At 44.1% G+C, this 15,352-nt stretch overlaps 2 protein-coding genes across 2 annotated transcripts in view; both read left to right on the top strand.

Moving 5' to 3' along the window:
- Positions 1-870, top strand: part of LOC136426948 (NLR family CARD domain-containing protein 4-like) — a 44,404-nt gene extending 43,534 nt beyond the window's left edge. The window contains exon 7 of the mRNA XM_066415670.1: positions 689-870. The gene's annotated coding sequence lies outside the window, so the exon portion shown is untranslated. The remainder of the gene's footprint in view (positions 1-688) is intronic.
- Positions 871-5,533: 4,663 nt separating this feature from the next.
- On the top strand, positions 5,534-15,239 carry LOC136426925 (NLR family CARD domain-containing protein 4-like). Its single transcript, XM_066415648.1, has 6 exons — positions 5,534-5,807; positions 7,597-7,692; positions 7,842-7,904; positions 8,225-11,069; positions 13,049-13,182; positions 14,973-15,239. Exons 1-5 carry the CDS (start codon positions 5,534-5,536, stop codon positions 13,116-13,118), a joined length of 3,348 nt encoding a protein of 1,115 aa, XP_066271745.1. The 3' UTR covers positions 13,119-13,182; positions 14,973-15,239.
- Positions 15,240-15,352: the final 113 nt, after the last annotated feature.

Genomic DNA, 15,352 nt, shown 5'->3' with positions numbered 1-15,352 from the left:
GCTGATTATTATAGTCAGATAATGTATTTATCTCTCACAGAGGATCTTCTATGTTTTTTATTCTGTGAAGTCTGTCAATGCCTGAATTCCGTTCTGCTATTAGCACTCACATGTTTATTGAATTGGAGTTAAAACATTCATTGCATGCCTATACAACATCATTTACATTTCTTACATGTCTATAATACCTACATTCATTTGCAGTTACAGTTAATGTGAAAAGTGGATTTGTTCTTCTTTAAAACTCCTTGACTAGAAACATTGATAAATGTAGTTGTAGACATTAGAAAATTTTGAAATTTCATGGTTCAGAGGTTCGTCCATTAATGCTTTTACAAAATTTGTGTTTATTATAGGTGTGTTTATTACAGGTGTGGCTGTCCCAACAGGTGCCCTCCAGTCTGGACCCCCTGTGTAAGTACACCAGCAGGTGTAAGGTGTGGGGACCACAGGTGTGCTAACAGGTGTGTTTGTTACAGGTGTGGCTGTCCTGACAGGTACCCTCCAGTCTGGAACCTCTATGAAAGTACACCAGCAGGTGTAAGGTGTTGGGGACCACAGGTGTGCTAACAGGTGTGTTTGTTACAGGTGTGGCTGTCCCAACAGGTGCCCTCCAGTCTGGACCCCTGTGTAAGTACACCAGCAGGTGTAAGGTGTATGCTAACAGGTACATGTATGTTTATTACAGGTGTGGCTGTCCCATCGCTAAAAACGTCACCCCAACATCTGCTTGGAGACCTTATCCAAATTCCTAGGACAACTCAACTATTCATCCGCTCATATGACAAACATCCAGACACCAGCAGACCACACAATGATATAACAAGAACATATGGATCATACCTATGTATGTATTGTATGTAAATATGTATAGTGCAGCTGGTGTGTTCCGCCTAATGGCGGTTATACCGGCTATATAGATACAGATACAGATATATTGTGTAAAGTAATGTGTGTTTCACAAGTTCTAATGTAATGTGTATGTTATATGTAATGACTCCAGGAAGAATAGTGAAGTTCATTTGTTTGTACTTCACTAATGGAAGTCTTCTTAACAATAAACAATAATACCTAGAACCTTCTTACAAATGAAAGAACAATGAGAGGATTTATTGTTTATCATGTGATAAACTCTTATGTATGTTGAATTATTTTCACAACCTTTGTCATAATTCAAACTGGCATTCATTTATTCAGTCATATGTTCATTGATCCATTTATTAATTTGACCACTCATTCATTTATCATGCAACAAAGCATGACAGCTGGAACAAGTTGACTCCAATGAAGAGTCCAGGAAGATTAGTGTATGATTTGTGAAACTGAACACTAATGGAGATCTAAATAAAACAGTTCATTGGCAACAGGTTATTGTTTGTGATTGCCCAGAACATGTTTTCTTAGTATTTTGTCTTCCTGATAACAATGTCCCTACAAGTCATCACCTTTACTGAATTTACATTGGTACCCAGCTCGAAATGTGGATCCACGAGGCCCGTGCAATGCAGTTTTTTGGTTCTCAGGCACTATTGTGAAAAGAGATTAGTTATGCAACAAAACAGCAGCTGCAACAAGTCAGTGTAGTAAGATATCATTTATTGATTCATTCATAGTAATTAGTTCATAACTACAAGTTATTCTTTGTGATTGCCCAGAAAAATACATTCTTTTAGATATTTCAACTTCCTGATCACAAAGCTCATTTTGGTGGTCCCTACATCACCTGCTGATATTATGTTGCTAACCTTAGAGATATTTTGCCTTCCTGACCACAAAGTCCATTATGGTGGTCCCAACATCGTTCCTGACTTTACCCAGCTCCAAGTGTGGACTCAGAAGGCCCGTACAATGCAGTTCTTTGGTTCTGAGGCACTGTTGTGAAAAGTGATTCTGATAGTTAAATGTAAAAGCCAACAGTTCTGGCAAAGTTGGATGCAAGGATCCTTGTTTTTTTCTTTAACCATTAAGTCCAAGTATGATGATTGTTTCTCTATCTTACATCAGTTTTATAAACCCAGTACTTTGGTATCATATTCTTCATCTATTCAAGGCCAAATTTTACTGCCCAGAAATATGTGATTCAAACCAATGTTTTAGCTTGATGTGGCCTTACTTTGGCTACCCCCCTCCCCACCCTATTCCTACCTTACACCCAAGTGACAACAGGTATAAAACTGTAACAGTCATAAACCTTAATCCATTAGAGGACCTGATAATGCAACATCAGTTATAGATTATCCAGATATGCACTTTTATGGATTGTTTCAAAATGATAATGTTAATACCACATTAAATTGTGTTGATGGTTCTTAGAAATTAAAAAAAAAACACCATAATTATTAATGAACTGGATCAACATGAAAACAGAGTCTAAGGAGAAAGTCTACCTTGGTTCACACAGTTTCAGGGAGTGGATATAGTCAGATGCAAGTTTTCCTCCCAGCCATTTATTTACATCCTGACCTCTTGCTGAATTTCTGTTTCAAAATATCAGAGAACATAAAATTAAGAACAGGAAATAAATTTGTATGGCCCATAAAGGGCACCTGATTAATCATTGAAGACAAATTGCTTTAAAAAATCAAAGATGAAGGTCAAATGACTGATGAAGGTCAACGGTACCAGCTCCAGTATGTAGCTCCAGCAGCAGCAGATAGACGGTTACATGTGCATGCACACCCCCATGTTCCAACACCCCCTAATTTAGCCTATAAACCCTTTACATGTACATGTACACCCCCATGTTCCAACACCCCCTTATTTAGCCTAGAAACCCAAACCCTTTACATGTACATGCACACCCCCATGTTCCAACACCCCCTTATTTAGCCTAGAAACCCCATACCATTTACATGTACATGCACACCCGCATGTTCCAACACCCCCTGATTTAGCCTATAAACCCAAACCCTGTACATGTACATGTACACCCCCATGTTCCAACACCCCCTAATTTAGCCTATAAACCAAAACCCTTTACATGTACATGCACACCCCCATGTTCCAACACCCCCTAATTTAGCCTACTGTATAAACCAAAACCCTTTACATGTGCACGTTCACCCCCATGTTCCAACACCCCATAATTTAGCCTATAAACCCAAACCCTTTTCCTAACTCTAACTGAAGTAAAGCGTGTTGGAACATTGAGCTGTTCGCAGTCAGGCACAGATGAAACACCGGCCAACAAAAGTTAGTGTAAAAGTGTATACATACATGTTTCTCCTGGTTTGAGCGTGACGTCAATGGGTTTGCAGGCGGTTTCACAAACACAAAGAACCACAAACACACAGTCACGTGTTAGTGTAACACAAGTGAATACGTACATGTTCCCCCTGGTTTGAGCGTGATGTCGATGGGTTTGCAGGTGGTTTCACAAACACACAGAATCGCACACACACACACACACACACACACGTGTTAGTGTAACAGTGAGTACGTACATGTTTCCCCTGGTTTGAGCGTGACGTCGATGGGTTTGCAGGTGGTTTCGCAGATGGGATCCGGTTCCAGCCGGTACAAGACGCTGCCCTTCACCTGCGCCAGCCACACCACCGAGTGCTCCTCAAACGGCAGCTACGGAAACACGGAACAAAAGGTCTTCAATTATGTGGTTCTTTATTACAAATATGAATGGATGAAGGGCAGGTGTTTATTACTTTTACTGGCTCTCACCCCAGCGTACTTGTTCAGCTAAAAAGCCGCATTAGGAAAACATACAATTATATAGCAGTTATCCTGTATACAAACATCGAGAGATTGAGTAAGAGAGAGAGTGTGTGCGTGTGAATGAGTGCATGAGTAAGTGAGAGTGAATGAGTGAGTGTGAGAGAGTGCATGAGTGAGTGAGAGTGCATTAGTGTGTGCATTAGAGTGAGTGATCATGAGCGAGAGTATAGGAAAGAGCGAGTGCATGAATGAATGAGAATGAGTGTGCACGAGTAAGCGCATTAGTGAGTGAGTGCATGCGAGAGGGCGCATGAGTTAGTAAGTGAGTGAGTGAGCGAGCGAGTGAGAGAGAGAGCAAGTGAGTAAGAGAGTGCTAATTACCGGCACAAAGTGTTTGATGTTCTGTCCCTTCGACACGAAGACCCAGTGAGTGAGTGAGTGAGTGAGAGAGAGAGAGAGAGAGAGCAAGTGAGTGAGTGATAATTACCGGCACGAAGTGTTTGATGTTCTGTCCCTTCGACACGAAGACCCAGTTAGAGTCCTGGAAGCCGCGTACCGTAGAACTTCCGTACGAGCTTCATGCCGTCACGCTCGCAGTTCCTCCTGTCAAATATCAGACACAGGGTGTTAGAGGTTCCTCAAGCACAACTAGGATTTCTTCCTCACCACTAGTACATTGTACTATTGCTAGATGTTGGTTCTGCATTGAGGCATATGAAGATTTACTTAGACCTTCGAGTTTACGTTCGGCAGCGATTGGTCATTATTGATCCTGAAGAGGGCGACAGTGGTCGTCAAAAATTCAATCCGTGAAAGTTGGAAGAAAGTTTAGCATTGTATTATAATGATACCTACCAACGCAGATGAGCTTCCATTATAAGGTGCACCTATTGTAGGACCTGGTTATGTTTCCAAGTTGTACAATGTACTGCCATGTATTTTCATTGGTCAGCCATTACTTAGTAGCAAGAGGGGAAGCGGAGAAACCTTTCCTCGGGGCTTAGAGTAAGAAGTACAATGTGTGCGTGACTTCAGTCAAACGTCTAAGAGGTCCCTTTCACACAACCAAGTTCTTTTTCTTACTTGCATGGTTTAGGTAGGCTGTCTACTCAGGTCAGTCTATTTTCTAGAGAATGATTGACACCTTGCTTCTCACGAGTAGAATATGGTCATATGGCCTTCTTCATCCATAATCGGGTATGAAATGGACGAAAGGTGGCCAGCCGGTGGTTTTGTTCTTAGGGTTGTTGACCCCAAGCAGGCCCTAATGTTGTACCTTTGGGAAAGGCGCTTTGCACCTATTATCCTCACTCGAATCAGGTGAAAATGAGTTCCAGTGGATCAAACCTTACAGTCTGATCTTACACAGCTTTTACATACTGTACAAAAACTGGCGTGTTACGTCTCAGCTTTTTCACCGGGTTATGCCAAACAAACAAGCAGAGACTCCGGAACCATGATAGACAGCACGATCCGTCACCTTCCACCTTTGAACTCTTGCTCTACCTGGCTGGCGTACCGCAGGTAACAATAGGACCGTGCCACAGACTTCTAGGGGTGATGTCAATCCCTGCGGTTCCATTTTTACACAAATATACGGCATTTGGATATATACAGCATATAGCCTGTTCACATCTTGCTAAATGGTAGCATGAGCCCGGAAGTGGAGGGAATTGAGGCTGAGAAGGAGGGAAGAAGATACAATGATCATTAGTAGGACAGAATGTGGCCCCCCTTCTTTTAGCTTCAAATAAAATGGTCCTCGAAAACACACGGTGACAAGAGTGCACATAGACTGATAGAGGTTGGGGATTTCCACTAGTATCGGCTGGTGTTGGTGCCAGCCGATACTAAACTTCTACAAATGGCGGACAATCCTCGCCAGGATCTGTACCTGGAGATATCTCGGAACCTTGTGGATGAAGAATTAAGAGATCTCCGCAACTATGTCAGCGGTGCAAAGATTTTACCAGAGGGATTCGTCCAAAAAGCCGACGCTCACCAGATCTGTAACCAACTGGAGAAAGAGCAGAAGTTAAATCCGGGAGATCTCACCCTTCTGGCGGACCTGTTGAGAAAAATCGGCAGACATGACTACGCTGAGCAGGCAGAGAAGATCGCTGAGAGTGAAAGGAAAGGTATGTTGTACAATTTAAGGGTCGTAGGACTATTAATATGAAACATTACAGGTAACGGTATGGATAACGCTGTTACGCTGTAGGAAAACACTTACAGTGGCCAGTTAATCAAGTAAGAAGATTCAACATTTCTGGTAAAATCTATATAAAACTAGAAGCTACATTAGCTGTGCTGAAAAATAAAGTTAGTGACGATGTCACAGTACGCCCCTCAGTCTTTATACAGTCTGAGACAAGAAATTTTGTTGCCACCTCGACTCCAGGTACACCTTAAACATGATATTGCTTGTTGGCAGTCAAAAACTATATATATTATATGATATGACTTATGTGTTTGTCACATAATGTAGCCACATCGGACATAAAAACACGGGGTCTACCGATGGTCACGGTTGAATGTCTCGGTGTCAGGTTGAGCAAGTCATGAACGATACGCTACGTGATATTTACGTTTCACAAAATCGTTGGACCGATCGCAAGCGTCAGGCTGAAGGTTCATGTTCAAATAACTGAATAATGCACACAAGTATTCAGTTTGGGGCTGTGTTTGTGTGTCTTTATTCTGTGTGTTTATGTCTGTGGCCCTGTGATAAAATTTGTCTAATCCTACTAATGGCTGGACACCATGTACATGTACGTCTGCCTGCCTTTATTTTGTATATAAAATGTTATGCGGGTAATGAAAGTAAATTTGTATGACATATACACTAACAACGACTATAAGTCATATCCATGGATCCAAAGAGTACACCTGTTCTTGGAAGTCTAGTCTTGAAAGTCCTGCTATTTGCTCCCGACGCAGGACTATGTTTTGGCGCGAACGCTGATAATAGACCACCGTCATGGACACCACCGTGCTTTGTCCAAGCGACGCCTGGTGTTCAAAAGAAGCGTTTGCTTACTGTTTACGCTCCTAGTATATATTCTAAAGGCAGTGAGGTGGTCTAGGTAGCCTTTTGTGTTCGGCCTGACGCCCTGACGTCTGAAGGCAGACCAAATTACATCTCATCTATATAAAGGCAGCAACGTGAGAAGGTCTCGGCTGGATCACAGATCAAATCGGGCTAGGGTCGGGGTAGCCTCCTTCGCAGACTTCCTATAACGGCGGTTTATATATTGGGGGTGGGGGCAAGGTTCTCTAACACCGACAAGGGAGTTTAAACTGCGGTCGTCCCTCGGCTACACAACTCCCTCGGATGCACAACTCCCTTGCTGGCATTAGAGAACCTTGCCCCCACCCCCAATAGATACGCCACCGTTATAGGAAGTCTGCGAAGGAGGCTAGGGTCTGGGTGGAATGGAGTTACAAAACTGTAATGGTATTCCTCTATCCCTACAACTACTCCAAATATTACTACAGTATTTGGATCCAAGTTTCCTCCAAGATTCATTATAGACCTTATCTACTGAACTTGTATCATATCAGAGGAATACTCGGTCACAGTTTTAGACAGCGTATGACCCTCAGTCCATACTGTACTAATACATAACAAATATTAGCCCCTGTTTAACTTGAAAGTCTGTACGTATTGTACAGCAGTTGCAAATTCCTGGAGTGTCAATTCCGACTCATCTTAGGTTGGCAAGTGGCAAACCCGGAGTCTTTATGTTAAGATACTTCGAACTTGAAACTTCAGTCAATTACAAACATCAGGAGATGTTGGAACAAAATTCTCAACTTAGTCATAATCTTTATCCTGAGAACTATCATTATGGAATGTATTCATAAATGCTACTAGGAAATCAGTTGATACCATTGCTGATATTTGAATCCGTTCTTCTGAGACAGGTTCACCCAAACCCTCTACCAGCCAACTGAAGAGGAAGGGGGAGGATGGAGAAGAGTTTCCTGTGAAGAAGAAACCGGCTCCTTGTAAAGAGGAAGGTGAGATACTATATTCTATATGTGTGAAGTTCAATACAAATTTTGTATGGATATTGCAGCAGGCTGAAATTGCATAGTGTCAAGTATTACATTTTGATTTCCACTGTTCCAAATAATTGTACAGACAACCCGGTTTCGTCAACTTTCAGAATTGCCAGTTCCAGTACCAGTTGGACCTGCAGAAACAGACCCCGAGTCTTCTTCATTGACAGGTATGAATCAGACTATTGCAGAATACAAATGAAAATTGATAAGAAATCATATCCAATCCCTTATGTTCTGTGACGATTTTAACTTTTGATTTACAAAATGTACCGTAGCCGAACATCAGCACGATAACTCCATCTCGTAATGAAACACAAACGATTGCTGATTTCCTTATGAATGTAGATCAAATATCCAATAACAACCGTGGATTTAAGTTGCCAGGCTTTTGCATCTGACATCTGATGGCGTTTTTGCACTACTTTGCCTGAGCTAGATTCTCACTAATGTTGAGCTAGAAATCTTAAACAGTGCCTTACTTTTCAAGATGTGTTCCGGACGTCTGTGAAGACCTACTATGAGTTAAAACTGTCTCACTTCAAGCCTCTGATCTGGAATGACAACTTCACACTAGAACTCAATGATATCTTCACTCAGCTGGAGTTGATACCAAAACATGAAAAACATCTGAAATCATCTCAAACATATAACCGGTCAGAATCCATGAGGGGAAAACAAAGGAAAGAACTGAAGTCATTAGACGACTTGTTCAACCCAGATGTCACAGGACTGTCCACAGCACCAAGGTGCATTCTGATTGAGGGTGAAGCCGGAGGGGGGAAGACAACGTTTCTGTCCAAAGAAGCCCTAGATGCCGTCTCACAGAAAACAGAGCTGGGCATACGAAACGACATCGTCCTGTTGATCCGACTCCGGGAGGTGAGAGAGGGGGAGACCATAGAGGAGATGGTGTGGGACCAGTGTGTGCCTAAAACAACTGAAGGTATTGATGTACAGTCCATCAAAGCAGTCCTACAAAGGAATGAATCCCGTGTGCTCTTCCTCCTAGATGGGTATGATGAGCTGCGGCCTGAGGCCAGAGCATCCAAGCAGGCTATTTCTGAACTCCTGGATGGCAAGATGTACCCCAACAGCACGATTGTGATCACCTCCCGACCATCAGCAGGAGTGCAGCAGTACACCCGGCCAGACTGTCACGTACACATCATGGGCTTCTCTGAAGAACATGTAGAGAAATACATGTGGCAGTATTTCACTGCTGTTGGAAACCAAGAACTGACGGAGGCACTTGCTAAACATGTTGAAGATAGTAAACTTTTGAGCACTTTAATCCAGACACCAATTTTCCTGATGTTTGTCTGTCTGCTGTGGGAGGAGGACCAAGAGATGGTGTCTACTGGAACAATGACGGGGCTGTACAACAACCTGCTGACGTGTCTGGTTAGGAAGTACTGTAAGCGGAAAGGAGTGGACATGCCAACAGAAGGGCTGCCTACAGAGGTTGCTGAGTCATTACTGCAGCTCGGCAAGCTTGCGCTAGAGGCACTGCTGAGGAATGACACCCTCATTGAGCTTGCAGAAGTAGAAAGAGAGAAGATTAATTGGGAGTTGCTGTTAAAGCTGGGTGTGGTCTCCTTGGAGGTTTCTTCCTCTAAATTGCATCCTAGGAAACAGCTAAACTTTTCCCACAAGACCATGCAAGAGTTCCTTGCCGGACAATATGTTTCCCATGCTCTGCTGAACAAAGAAAATGTAGAGCTGCTGCAGCTCACCTCCATAAGCAAGGCGCTCGAACTCAGTAACCTGCTTCAGTTCACCTGTGGCTGTGACTCACGGGCAGCACAAGCTGTGATGGAAGAACTGGGCAGTCTTAGTAAGGAGGAGTTTTCACATTTGCAACCAGATGACTTTCAAAAGGATAAAAGTCATCTGGTTGCACATGTTAAGTCCCACCTACCTGTAAAGCCAGAGATTAAAGAATCAGTTAATACTTACAAGAGGTTCATTTTGCTCTGCCTGGATATTCTGAATGAAAGAAAAGGGACGAACGTACTGCAGGCTGTCAGCAGAGCCCTGCCAGTTATCATCATGAACCACCACAGACACAGGAAACCTGAGCACGCTGCTCTGAAGTATTACTTGGAAAACATCCAGTCATCACAATTCCCTGATAGAATGATACTAGAGTTGCCTAGTGCTAATAGTTCAGAAGCTCTTCAGTACCTGGAACAGATGTTCACTTCCCCCATTCCCAGCCTACGGTTAGACCTGAGACTGGACAATGTAAGATTTGACTCACCTGATGAGACAGACAGGCTGGTTTCAGTTCTGAAGAATGTTCCTGGTCTGAGGGCACTGGATCTGTCATTCACAAACCTAACACTATCATCACTCCAGCCACTTGTGCAAGGGTTCAGCCACATGTCTCTGTTAGAGAAGCTGGATCTTTCTTGGAACCCTGACCTTGGTGATGCTGGGATGGAAGTTCTACAGGTTGGGCTGTCCAGTGTTCCACACCTGGCTGTACTCTGTCTTAGATGTGTTGGTATGATCACAGTTGGCATGTCATCCCTGGCTCCCTACATGCGCCACCTAGTGGGACTGAGAGAACTGGATATCAGCTATAATAAGATCGGTGACACTGGGTTGGAGTCTCTCACTGACGTCCTCCCCATCTTCACTGCCATGCAGGTCTTGGACCTGTGTAACATTGGTATCAGCCCCACAGGCATGCGCACACTGGTCCCTGCACTGTGTCAGCTAACCAGACTGATCAAACTGGACATTAGTCGTAATACCATAGGAGACCCCGGGCTGGAATGCCTGGCTGCTATCCTCCACCACCTCACAGCCATGAAGGTGTTGGTTCTCAATTATACAGGTATCAGTGACAGGGGAATATCAGCCCTGATCAAAGCTCTGCCTCACCTGGTGCAATTACAGGTGTTGGATGTGATGGGAAATAACATAGGGGACTCAGGGATTGTCTCACTGGTGCAAACAATCTGTCAGCCCAGCAGTTTGGACATGGAACAAAACCCACCTGGTGACAAGAGTCTGACCACAGCCCCTCACTATAACAACACGCTACAGGAGCTGTACATTGGGTACAATAGTGGAGTAACAGGAGCCGGATTGGGGAGGGTCGCACGGCTCATCAGCGCACTGCCGGCACTGACCAGGCTGCACATGTCTGGTTACCGGGACACACCTACACACCTGTCTGACACCGCTGCCATGGCTCTGGCCGAGGCTCTACCCAGACTCCCTGCCCTGGAGCAGCTCTACCTGCAGGAAATTTCCATGGAGGCTGCAGGGTTCCAGGCTGTGGTGCAGGCTGCTGAGGAACACACAACACTGGAGAGGCTGTGGTGAGTAATGTTGGTTATCTTACTAAGTATGGTATATTGTACCCAAGGGTATCTAAAGAGACTCTCGTAATTCAAAACATGTTAATGGTATCAGTATGAAATGTTTCCCGCTTCCCGCTGAGGTTACATCGCCTTCGTAGATTTAACCAAGGCATTCGATACTGTCTGCAGATCTGCCCTCTACAAAGTACTCAAGAGTATTGGATGCCCACCTAAACTTCTGAAACTGGTTATCTCCTTCCACGAGGACATGGAAGCATGTATACAGTTTGACGGCTCTACCTCTGACAGTTTTGCCGTCAGGAACGGAGTCAAGCAGGGGTGCGTGTTGGCACCAACCCTTTTCAGCATCTACTTTGCAGTTCTCCTTCGCTGTGCCTTCAATGGAAACCAGGATGGTGTCTATATCCGGTCACGTACAGATGGCTCACTGTTTAACCTGGCTAGACTCAGAGCAAAAACCAAAACTGTTGAGTTGCTGTGTAGAGAACTCCTCTTCGCTGACGATGCAGCACTCACGGCACATGAGGAGGATACGTTGCAGGGACTGTTGGACAACTTATCCCGGGCATGTGACCTGTTCTGTCTCACCATTAGTGTTAAGAAGACGGAGGTAATGGGACAAGGTGTTGCAATCCCCCCTTCAATCACGTTGCATGGAAATCCTCTCCTAACAGTTCAGAAATTTACTTACCTGGGATCGGTTGCGACATGTAACAACTCTTTGGACGAAGACATAAATGTGAGGATTGGCAGAGCTGCTGCTTCCTTTGGGAAACTCAGCAAGAGAGCTTGGGAGAACCAGAAGCTGACGAGAAAGACAAAAGTGCAGATCTACAAGACATGCGTACTGTCAACCTTGCTCTACGGCAGTGAGACATGGACTGTTTATTCACGGCAGGAAAAGAGGCTGAACAGCTTCCACCTGCGCTGCTTACGTAAAATCCTGAACATAAAATGGCAAGACAAAATTACTAACAAAGAGGTGCTACAGCAAGCAGACATCCCATCTATGTACGAGATTTTACGGAAAAATAGACTACGCTGGCTAGGTCATGTCAGTCGGATGGACGACACAAGACTTCCAAAGAGAGTACTGTATGGTGAAATCTCTACTGGGAGCCGCCCCAGGGGGAGACCTAAGCTGAGGTACAAGGATATCTGCAAAGCTACGCTCCAAGATTTCTCTATTTGCAAGGACAACTGGGAACATATAGCAGCAGACAGATGTAGATGGAGAGCAGCAGTGCACAGCGGCATGGAGCTCTACAGGGCTGCCCGTGAGAAGAGAGAATCGGAAGCTAGACATAGAAGGAAAAACAGAACAGAGGGGATAAGCGTCGGTGAAGTCTTTCACTGCACTTTCTGCAGCAGGATTTGCCGTGCTAGAATTGGTCTCCTAAGTCACGAGAGGCACTGCAAAGCTAGGACCCCCCCAGAGTGATCGTGACCGACTGCTAAGCTGAGAAATGGACCGAAAGCTGTCGACCGTCTCTGAAGACGACAAGAGCCAAAGATGAAATGTTTTGAATTGACTTTTTCTACTTAATACAAGTTCAAGCCTATCTGCACTTTAGATAAAACACCCTTATACACATGTCCTAGTATTATGCTACAACAAGTTATAATGTTTGTTAATATCAGTCATCCAGAAAATGAAGATTGAAATTGTAAGTCAATCTATACCACTTGATGAATGTATCAGTAAAATGATGAAACATGTCAGATGGACGCTTCAAATGTCTGATAATCATAATCATACTCTGATCAAGTGGTACAGATTGAATCACGATTTCTATTACACTACAACGGGATACATTAATTTTGTATGTACCAATTTTCAACTGTCAAATACTTTTACATAACCTATATGGAATTGTTTATTGATCAAAGCAGTTTTACTTCCATGCTCTTCAGTGAAAACTTTGACAATGTGTTTTGATTAAGTAGGCATCTTTGTTTTCCTTTTTCATACACAGGTACACTGTGGATCTAGTTCCTAAGGGAGCGGACACCACAGCCAGCTGCCTGAAGCTGACCAACTTCTGAGTTCCCAACATGCCGACCTGTTCTGTACCTGTCTCAACTGAGGTCAGCATGCTGTATTTGCTAGGTAAATTAGTAAATGTCAACATGTTGGGACCATTGATATAGAAGTGATTTAGTTTCCATTTAAGACAGGAAGAGCTGCCAAATACAACATAGAACTTTTATTGTATTGATGCTCAAGCCAAGTGCAGCAATTTTGAAAGCTCTTCAGGAATAAAAGAAAACAATGCGGATATTAGTCAGAAAATGTATTTATTTCTCACAGAGCATCTTCTATTTTGTTTTTTCTGTGAAGTCTGTCAATGCCTGAATTCCGTTTTGCTATTAACACTCGCATGTTTATTGAAATTGAGTTAAAACATTCATTGCATGCCTATACAACATCATTTATATTTCTTACATGTCTACAATACCTTCATTCATTTGCAGTTACAGTTAATGTTTTTTTGGTGAAAAGTGGCTTTGTTCTTCTTTAAACTCCTTGACTAGAAACATTGATAGATTAGTCTCGTCCTAGCCTCGTGTTCTCGCGAGACTAGGTCAGTTCCGTGATCAAGATGTACAGTTGACATCGAAAATTTGGAGGCACGTTTCTGTACCTTCTTAAGTCATTGTTTGACGAATATTCTCGTAACCTTGATAAATTAGGTATTGTAAGATTTCATGGTTCAGAGGTTCCTACATTAATGCTTTTACAAATTATGCCATGTCAAGATTTATCTATTCATGCATTTTTTAATTTAAGTTTACAGGTATGGCCTTTCTAATTTGTTTGTTACAGGTGTGGCTGTCCCGACAGGTGCTCTCCGGTCTGGACCCCCTGTGTAAGTACACCAGCAGGTGTAAGGTGTTGGGGACCACAGGTGTGTTAACAGGTGTGTTTGTTACAGGTGTGGCTGTCCCGACAGGTGCCCTCCAGTCTGGACCCCTGTGTAAGTACACCAGCAGGTGTAACGTGTGGGGGACCACAGGTGTGCTAACAGGTGTGTTTGTTACAGGTGTGGCTGTCCCGACAGGTGCCCTCCAGTCTGGACCCCCTGTGTAAGTACACCAGCAGGTGTAAGGTGTGTGGACCACAGGTGTGCTAACAGGTGTGTTTGTTACAGGTGTGGCTGTCCCGACAGGTGCCCTCCAGTCTGGACCCCCTGTGTAAGTACACCAGCAGGTGTAAGGTGTGGGGACCACAGGTGCGCTAACAGGTGTGTTTGTTACAGGTGTGGCTGTCCAGACAGGTACCCTCCAGCCTGGACCCCTGTGTAAGTACACCAGCAGGTGTAAGGTGTGGGGACCACAGGTGTGTTAACAGGTGTGTTTGTTACAGGTGTGGCTGTCCCGACAGGTGCTCTCCGGTCTGGACCCCCTGTGTAAGTACACCAGCAGGTGTAAGGTGTTGGGGACCACAGGTGTGTTAACAGGTGTGTTTGTTACAGGTGTGGCTGTCCCGACAGGTGCCCTCCAGTCTGGACCCCCTGTGTAAGTACACCAGCAGGTGTAAGGTGTGTGGACCACAGGTGTACTAACAGGTGTGTTTGTTACAGGTGTGGCTGTCCCGACAGGTGCCCTCCAGTCTGGACCCCCTGTGTAAGTACACCAGCAGGTGTAAGGTGTGGGGACCACAGGTGCGCTAACAGGTGTGTTTGTTACAGGTGTGGCTGTCCAGACAGGTACCCTCCAGCCTGGACCCCTGTGTAAGTACACCAGCAGGTATAAGGTGTGGGGGACCACAGGTGTGCTAACAGGTGTGTTTGTTACAGGTGTGGCTGTCCCGACAGGTGCCCTCCAGTCTGGACCCCTGTGTAAGTACACCAGAAGGTGTAAGGTGTGTGCTAACAGGTACATGTATGTTTATCACAGGTGTGGCTGTCCCATCTCTAAAAATGTCACCCCAACATCTGCTTGGAGACCGTAACCTATTCCTGTGACAACTCAGCTCATCTGCTCATATGACAAACATCCAGACACCAGCAGAGCACATTATAATATAACAAGGACATATGGATCACACCTTGTATGTATTGTATGTAGATATGTATATATTGTGTAAAGTAATGTGTGTTTCACAAGTTCTTATGTAGTGTGTATGTTATATGTAATGAGTCCAGGAAGAGTAGGGAAGTCCATTTGTTTGTACTTCACTAATGGAAGTATTTTTAACAATAAACAAGAGTCCGTAGGACACAATTCTCCGTGAAGTATTTATAGTATGTACAAGTATTGACCCACACAAATTGCAT

The sequence above is a fragment of the Branchiostoma lanceolatum genome, chromosome 1, assembly GCF_035083965.1.
Source record: "Branchiostoma lanceolatum isolate klBraLanc5 chromosome 1, klBraLanc5.hap2, whole genome shotgun sequence".
Lineage (NCBI taxonomy): Eukaryota > Metazoa > Chordata > Leptocardii > Amphioxiformes > Branchiostomatidae > Branchiostoma > Branchiostoma lanceolatum.
The sequence above is the reverse complement of the archived record's forward strand: the minus strand, read 5'-3'. Positions and strand labels throughout refer to the sequence as shown.

Coding starts and splice junctions, on each gene's coding strand:
- LOC136426925 (XM_066415648.1), top strand. CDS start 5,534: ATGGCGGACAATCCTCGCCAGGATCTGTACCTGGAGATATCTCGGAAC. Junction 7,693..7,841: donor GGCTCCTTGTAAAGAGGAAG/GTGAGATACTAT, acceptor GTCAACTTTCAG/AATTGCCAGTTCCAGTACCA. Junction 7,905..8,224: donor CGAGTCTTCTTCATTGACAG/GTATGAATCAGA, acceptor TTACTTTTCAAG/ATGTGTTCCGGACGTCTGTG.